The 8108-nt window shown below is 39.1% G+C and overlaps 2 protein-coding genes across 2 annotated transcripts; one reads left to right on the top strand and one right to left on the bottom strand.

Moving 5' to 3' along the window:
• Positions 1–970: 970 nt before the first annotated feature.
• Positions 971–4864, top strand: psme2 (proteasome activator subunit 2). The gene is made up of 11 exons (XM_070853109.1): positions 971–1125; positions 1377–1409; positions 1503–1565; positions 1674–1760; positions 2532–2580; positions 2665–2762; positions 3461–3529; positions 3631–3698; positions 3787–3841; positions 4358–4444; positions 4544–4864. The coding sequence occupies exons 1-11, from the start codon at positions 1078–1080 to the stop codon at positions 4622–4624; spliced, it is 738 nt and encodes a 245-aa protein (XP_070709210.1). The 5' UTR covers positions 971–1077; the 3' UTR covers positions 4625–4864.
• lsm5 (LSM5 homolog, U6 small nuclear RNA and mRNA degradation associated) lies at positions 4836–7052 on the bottom strand. Its single transcript, XM_070853110.1, has 5 exons — positions 7000–7052; positions 5905–6000; positions 5780–5807; positions 5620–5692; positions 4836–5118 (listed from the first exon to the last, which is right to left on the bottom strand). Exons 1-5 carry the CDS (start codon positions 7043–7045, stop codon positions 5086–5088), a joined length of 276 nt encoding a protein of 91 aa, XP_070709211.1. The 5' UTR covers positions 7046–7052; the 3' UTR covers positions 4836–5085.
• Positions 7053–8108: the final 1056 nt, after the last annotated feature.

Genomic DNA, 8108 nt, shown 5'->3' with positions numbered 1-8108 from the left:
CTCACACATGCTCCTGCCATTGATGTTACAGCAAAAAAAAGTACTCAAGCACCTTTAAGGTCCATGTTTTGTCTACAAAATCTTAATTTAGATAAGTAACTAAAGCTGTCGGACTAACGTGGGGAATGTAGTGGAGTAGAAGCATGAAGTAGCACGAGGAGAAGATAAGTACAAGTACCTTAAATTTGTACTTAAGTGCAGCATTTGAGTAAATGTACTTAGTTGCATTCCACCACCACCCAACAGCATATGAAGAAATTAAGATTAGCACAACTTTAAACATCTACATCAGTAAACGTCAACGTGCACATTAATGCAGCAGTGATTTTAATCCAGAAGCATTTTACTGCAGTATAAATACTTTTACTGTGATGGTGATATGGTTTGAATGCAGGTTGTAGTATTAGTACTGTGACAGTGGACATGTTTGCTCCTCTGCTGTATTTTGAGAACACAAGCTAAAGTTTTAAGGCTGTAAACTCAGTAAAATACTGTGAGGAGAGGATTTTATACAAAGAAAGACGGGAAGCAGAGAAGCATGAAAACAGATATATAAAATACTACATAAATAAAGGACACATAAACTGCATTAAGGTACAGTTATAATAATTAAAAAAAAACTCCTCTTTTAGGAGTTCACCTACAAATGGACAGATTGCTAATTTTAATTTTCTTAAATTCACATTAAAATCCAGTGAAATTGTGGATAATTTTTAAATTATTTTGCTCATGTGGGTGTCAACTTTACAATAAACTAAAATGATGGAGGCTTAACTACATTTTTATGTTAAAATTTAACATTCAGGGTAATCTTATACAACAAAAAGTGACAGAATGGTGAAATAAACATTGATTATTAATCATTCCCTGTGTCGCTGCAGCAGCTCCAGTGTGGGAGGCGCAAACTGCATCATCTGACTACAAAACCGAAAGCAAAGTGAAAGAGGAACTAAAAAAAAAAAAAGGAAAAAAAAGCACATTCACTCACCGCTCAGCTCGTCTCCTTCTCCTCTCCTGCACGCTGCTTACAGATCGATCCGGATTCTCTGTCCTTGCAGCCGATCGGTGTGATCAGACATGTCAAAGACGGTCAGCATCAAGATCAGCGGCGCGAGCGCCTTAAAGGTGAGTTCCCCCCGCGGGGCCAGGTAGGAGCCGGAAGGCTAAAGCTACATGCTAAGAAAAGGCTCCTCATGTCGGGCTCCTCTCTGACTTTTCTGATATATGAGGCGCAAATAAATTGATTAGTGGAGTTGATTAGTGAGCGGGTAGAGGTGAAGCAGCGGAAAGTCCCAGAGAGAGCAAAGCGAAAGTAAAGATAGTTGAACAGGAGTGAGTCAGCAGCAGCTCTTAACCCTGCTTTTCTTTCTCTACAGGTGGAAAACTTCCGCCAGACCCTGTATCAAGAGGTTTGTCCAGCCACACACGTGCTCTCGAGGTTTTTTTTATAATGTAGAAAAGCACTTTTGTTCTAAATCTGTGTTGTTTTAAATGTTTTTCAGGCAGAGAATCTGTTCTCCAACTACATCCCCCTGAAGATCATCCAGCTGGATGCTCTGCTCAGGGTCAGCGAGAGCGTCCCACTGTTTTATGAGCCCACAGGCTGTGATTTGTGCTCTAGCTCAGTCTCATTGTGTGTGTGTGTGTGTGTGTGTGTGTGTGTGTGTGTGCAGGATGACGCCCTCAGCATCACAGACATGTCCTCCCTCCAGGCCCCCCTGGACATCCCCATCCCGGACCCTCCTTCCCCAGAGGACGAGGTGAGCCCCGCTCCTCAAACACAAACACACCAACATCCTCCAGTGTGAGATCATTCACAGACCACACCTGCCCTCAGCTGCCCTCAGTCTAAATACCTGTGCTGCATACAGTATAGTCATCTTGTGGACTCGTGCCCTAAAAGCACGTCTCACAGTGCTGCAGAAATGGTCAGAGGAACAGCCGGCCTGATGTTTTAGCACCCATGTGTCCGTTTTATCAGCGCTTTTGAACCACTTTTTGCAAACTCAAACGTTTACTGCTGGTTTTTTTGGTGGTTTTAGGTGCATCTCATCTGAACTGTAGGTCTGAGACATTTTGTTACTGAAGATCGATGCTGGAGAAGTTCAGTAGCTAACATGAGGTCATTTGGCTGCAGTAGTTATCAGTTTTCCACCTGCAGAGGTGGAAGGACTGAGAGTTAATTATTCATATAATAATTGGCCTAATATCTATTAACTGTGGAAGCCCCATCTCCACCAATATAATGAAAAAAAGATCCTGCAAGTCATTATGATGAGAAACTTTCTTAAAATAATGAACTAGTATCTAAAAATAATGAGAAATGTTCTCAGAATTAGCATGATGCAGGTCAAAGCAAACTCTGAGAGGCTTTTTCATTATCTTAAGAAGGTTTAAGGCTTAAGAAGGACCTCACACTCCTACTGGTGTCATATGGCTGTAGTGGCCTTAATAATTTATATTATTATATTAATTTATCCACTGCACTTTGTTAGATCCGTCTGTAATGTTTGTCCCTGTTAACCTCACAGGAAATGGAGACGGATAAGAATGAAGATGATGAGAAGAAAAAGAAGAAAGGTACAACGGTTCTTTTTAAAATAAAATAATTGTCAAGGATAACGTGATGTATGTGATGGTAAGAAGGCTCCATTTCTCCTGCAGCTCCAAAATGTGGCTTCATCAAGGGGAATGAGAAGATAATGCTGCTTCTGGAGAGGGTGAAACCAGAGATCGTTGCTCTCAGAGAGACCATCATCGTTGTGAGTGAACCTCTTTCACCATTTTGGGTTCAAAGTGATTGGTTTAGTTAGTAGATAACTTCAGCTGGCAGCTGCAAATTAACTACAGTGGCTGTGAGGTAATCTTTTGGGGTGACCCAGCCAGATCAGAAAATGTCTAAAAGTGCTTGTTTGATCCACTGACAGGCTCAGAGTGTTATTCTAAGTGTGTGACAGCATCATGGAAAGGATCCCTACAGAGAGAGACCTGGAAGATCCTTTTGGTTTAACCACAAACAGACATTATATCGCTCTCTGCACACACACCAGACTCCATTGAAAAAAAACAGTAATTTTACCTTGCAGAACACAGGAGCTGCTGGTCAAACGTTGCCTCCACAGTTTGTCAGTATGTGTTACTGTGTGACTTAATTGTGTTTTAAAGGGTTGGTTCGCATCTGAGCCAACACATTAAAACACCAAAGTCATAGCAACTAGACCAGCAACTCCCATGTTCTGCAAGGTAAAAGTACTATTTTTATCAATGGAGTCTGGTGGCTTTAATTTAGCAATGTAACAGGTTTCTGGTGAGATGAAAAGCATCTTCCAGGTCTATCTCTGTAGGGATCCTTTCCATAATGTTGTCACACTTCCCAAAATATCTAAAAATACCGGAGTTATCCTTTAAATTATGGGCTTTTGGTGTTTGAGATGAACTCACTTCTGCTGTGTTGCTGTAGGCGTCCTGCTGGATTCAGCACCTCATCCCAAAGATCGAAGATGGGAACGACTTCGGCGTTGCCATCCAGGTACATTTGTGTGTGCACCCTGTTCTCCTGTGGTGCAGTGGCACAGTTTCAGTGATGCTATGTGAAGTTTGAATGATTCGTAAACTGTATTTTTACCACAGGAGAAAATCTTGGAGAGAATTGCTGCAGTGAAGACTAAAGTTGATGGTTTTCAGACCAACATCAACAAGTAGGTTGGATATAACTGGTGGGAAATTATCCATTTAATCTGCAAATATGGCTGCGACTTATAAAACCATTTCTGTTGAATTACCCAGGTACTTTTCTGAGAGAGGAGATACTGTTGCAAAAGCTTCCAAAGAGACTCATGTGGTGAGTGTTCAGTGTCCTTACCCTGAAGGACAAGTTTGGTGACTTTCTGCATCAACATTTAATCCTGCAAACAAGTATCGACTGTGTATCCAAAGCCTGACAACACTTTCATAGGGCGTGTACATTATTTTGAGTTTTTTTATATCATTCTGTTGCTTCACCATAGTGTTTGATATGTAGTCTTCTACATAACCCAACAACTCACTTTGTCAGTGGAGTCTGGTGGCTTTGAACAGAGTGACAGAACTGTTGCTTGTGGTTAAATAAAAATGATTTTAAAAAGGTCAGACTCCTCTAGAGATCTTCTCTGTAATGTTGTCAGACAAAATAATTCTTTTAGACACCAAACATATGTAGAAATAGGGTTTAAAAATACAAGAGAGGGACTAATGGGCCTTAGACTGGAAGTCTAAAGTAGATAAGATATCGATAACCATGCTGTTGGTTTAAATACAGAATGACACCAGCCGTGTTCTTTAAAGCAAATAATAAATTCACTCAACACTCTGCCTCCAGATGGACTACCGCTCGCTTGTCCACGAGAAGGACGAGATGATCTACTCTGAGATCAGAGTGATCGTTCTCGACGTCCGCGGCTTCTACGTGAGTCAGACTCTGATCAGAGTACAGACCTATTTACCCCCACGCTGTCCCAGAGGAATGTTTAAACTGTTTTTTTTCCCCCCCTCCTGTTTACTACAGGCCGAGCTTTACGACATCATCAGCAAGAATCTGGAGAAGGTGACCAATCCGAAGGGAGAGGAGAAATCTTCCATGTACTGAAGCAGGAGGGAAGAGGAGGTGATGCTCGGGGGGGCAGCACAAGGACAGATTCCACAATCCTCAACGCTGTTTAGTAACGCCGCTTACAAATTAGCTTCTCAGTAAACGTAAAAAAACAACTGGATCTAAGTTTCATCACTGCTGTTGTATTAGGACACTTTGGTTTCGTACCAACACTTGCACTAAATTTAAGTTGTACGACTATGAATTAGAAATAAATAAAGAATTCTGTATTTCTCATTTATTCGTAACAAAAACTGCTTATTTGTAAAGTGTGGGTCATGATACACTTACAACTTCTTTTTTTTAAAACAAACACTCAATTAGGAATCTTATTACAAAAATATTCTCCTCCCTCAAGATCAACAAAGCAAGAACAACGATAATGAACCAAGGAACACAACATAGGAAAAAGGCCCGTGTCCACAACACAAGTGTGTCTCAGCGGTCAGCAGTCATTCTCATACTTCAGGACCTTCTCCTCCAGGGATGAGCTGCAAGAAAAGCAAACGTGTGGTCAGAAATGACAGCGTGAAGCTCACGTGGTCAAACGCTCTAGCTACTGCAAAACTCCAACGAGCGAAGTGAACTAGTTAGCCTTCCAATCTATATCTACTAAAGAAGGGATACTCTGAGATGGGGGATGGGATAAGAAGGATATTTGACTCCAATTGCTCGTCACTTGTGTGCAATATTGATGGTTCCATCACTGCTGTCAGTCTGTATGTGTAACACCAAGGGTTACATTAGCTGCAGTTATGCAGTGTACGCCAACATATATTGTATATATAAAGTATACTCAGTATATATATAAGTTAATATATGTTTAGCATTTTTAATGTAGGTAGATCATTTTGACCTGGTCATTTTAAAAGTAGCTCGCGAGCTGAAAAAGTGTGGGCACCCCTCTGCTCTAAAACAACAGTGATGAGTCACATGGAGGTGGAAAGATACACCTTTAACAGCGAATCAAACACGCAGGATTATTCACTCACCATGGTGATGTTGTTGCCATTGAGGAGGATCTGGTCCAGTTTGGTTATCCTCCGTCCCTCTGGTGTGATTTCACTGAAACAGACACAAGAGTGAGTTTATCCAACAAAGAATGAGTTAAAAGTTACTGTAAAAAAACAAACAAACAAGAGATGTACTTACAATTCAGTCACATCCTCCAGGACCATATCTGAAACTCTGAGTTAAGGACAAGATCTGGAGCGACATGCAGAGCAAACAGGGAAACCGTGCAGTTTAAACATTAAACCAAAACCTGGAAAGGATACTGACAAAATCATCGAAGCCGAGCAGAGTGCCGACGATTTCTTTGTCGGTTTTCATGACGATGTGGATTCGGGAGCCGATACATTTATCGACAAGCTCTGAAAGGGTGAGAACAAATGAGTGATTCTTCAGTTTCCCAAATTTCCTTTCTGCATAATTCTCAGTTTCTTGCTTTGCATTATTTTTGAAGAATTTATTAGTTTTTAATGATTTAAATCATTTTTCAAGTAAAACAGCCTAAAAAAAATGTGGGGATTTGATGCCTCTGTGTCTTATGTGATGGTAGAATAAATGTTTTGAGTTGTAGACTGCTGGTTAAATGGACGTTTTATGAACAAAATTGTAGAATAACTGAGAAAATCATCATGATAATGACAGTAACCATTAGTTACAGCCATAATAAATACATTTTCTAGTTTTCTTCACTAAGTGCTTGCAAATTTGCAGCTTACATTAACATTGCCCCCCCATTTCCCTTTATTTGACATGTGCTACTAATTGCTTTGGGGCTGCAATTAATTAGGACTTTAATCATCAGTTAATCTACTGGCTATTTTTCAAGTCAATTGATCATTTAGTCTTTAAATTTTCGGAAAATAGATTTAAAGAAATTACTTTCAAGCTGTATGTGTGAACTGTATGTATGTGTGAACTGTATCCTGTTGAATCAGAACTGCTGATGACTCGAAATTTCCCCATTGTGGGATAAATAAAGGAATATCTATCTATCTATCTAAAAAAAAAAAAAAGCACAAACAAATAGTTAAAATCAATGATATTTCACTTAAAAATGACTTTTAATCATTCCTAGCAAACCTTTTTCTAACTGTGAGCCCTCAAAATAAAGGAACATGTTTATGAAACCTTCTCAGTTGAGGTAAAACTGATAAATTGATTTAATAAAAAAGATGAGAAGATGAGTGTTAGCATGCTAGCGTGTCCCTGAACGCATGATGCTAACGTCAACTAGCTAAGAAAGCATCACCAAAACGTTTCAAAGTGCAAACGCCGCACTCTGACTTTCATTAAAATATCCTCACTATCTACCTAAAACACAAACTCAAACATTACTTAGTATTTATTTCTCATTTACGAACCAAGTGGGAGCAGCTGCGACGGGTTTGTTGCTGGAGTCGCCGCCATGTTTGAATCAACGGACGCCGTGCGCAGGCAGAAGCAATCGATAGAAGAACGCCAGGGGTCAGGCTGAACCAATCGAACCTGAACCTGGGATTTGAGTGTCTGCAGCAGCGTAAGGCACAAACTCATTAACAAGCTAAACACAATACAAAAATAATAAACAGATATAAGGTTTACTTAAAGAAGTTTAAATTGTGTTATTTAATTTGTTTCCACATGATGGCGCTGATTGTGCGGCTCCATACATGACGTAATTATTTGGCAGTAACAAAGAGTGCAGAGTCAGTGTCAAGAGAACTCCCCACCACGGTCCTTGTGGTCTTTACTTGATTATTAATATAATAACTGTTGCTATTTTTGAGGTTAATTAACATATGTATTACATAATATGACACATTTTTATAGATTAACCAGCTTTTAAATGTATAAATAAATGATTTATATTATTTATGTATCTATTGTCTGACTATTGACTGTGTAGACACATTTTATTTCTTCTGTTCATGCTCTCTTTACCCATTTTTGCTGTTATACCTTTTTATTTTGTACTCTGTATATTTGATATTAGCCAAAATGGCTGTTTTTATGCTGTGTATATATCTACATTGATGCATTTTATCACTGTTATGCCTTATTGCTTTACTATACTATGGTTTTATATTTATATGCCTTATGTTTATTTTATTCTATATTTTTATAGTTTATATTTTCTGTAACAAATCCTCATAGTGCCCTCATACGAATGGAGTGACAATAATCAATAAAGACAATCTTGAATCCGTATTAATTTTATCTACTCTGGCTTCATCTCTGGTATAATTAGTTTTGTTTGTACGTATGTTTTATAAACTACACACAAACAAATATACAAACATTCAGGTAAACAATGTCACCACGTACAAATCAAATTTAAATGGTACACATGAAGAATATAAAATCTAAATATGAAAACAAAAAAGATATTCATTCATATGCACCCATAAGTTTCAGGGGAGAAAAAAGTTGATATGACAAAAGCGGAAGTGCTCGGGGGTGAATCCTCTCGCTCCGCTCCGTGCTCTGGCGC

This window comes from Pempheris klunzingeri, chromosome 21 (genome assembly GCF_042242105.1).
Source record: "Pempheris klunzingeri isolate RE-2024b chromosome 21, fPemKlu1.hap1, whole genome shotgun sequence".
NCBI classification, from domain to species: domain Eukaryota; kingdom Metazoa; phylum Chordata; class Actinopteri; order Acropomatiformes; family Pempheridae; genus Pempheris; species Pempheris klunzingeri.
This window is presented reverse-complemented; position numbering and strand designations above follow the sequence as displayed.

What these genes read in the sequence shown, in the direction of transcription:
- lsm5 (XM_070853110.1), bottom strand. Translation starts at nt 7,045, where the DNA reads ATGGCGGCGACTCCAGCAACAAACCCGTCGCAGCTGCTCCCACTTG. An exon ending in GTCGCAGCTGCTCCCACTTG is followed by an intron (nt 6,001 to 6,999) that starts GTTCGTAAATGA and finishes TCACCCTTTCAG; the next exon opens with AGCTTGTCGATAAATGTATC. An exon ending in CGGCTTCGATGATTTTGTCA is followed by an intron (nt 5,808 to 5,904) that starts GTATCCTTTCCA and finishes TCAGAGTTTCAG; the next exon opens with ATATGGTCCTGGAGGATGTG.
- psme2 (XM_070853109.1), top strand. Translation starts at nt 1,078, where the DNA reads ATGTCAAAGACGGTCAGCATCAAGATCAGCGGCGCGAGCGCCTTAAAG. An exon ending in GCGGCGCGAGCGCCTTAAAG is followed by an intron (nt 1,126 to 1,376) that starts GTGAGTTCCCCC and finishes CTTTCTCTACAG; the next exon opens with GTGGAAAACTTCCGCCAGAC. An exon ending in TTTCAGACCAACATCAACAA is followed by an intron (nt 3,699 to 3,786) that starts GTAGGTTGGATA and finishes TGAATTACCCAG; the next exon opens with GTACTTTTCTGAGAGAGGAG.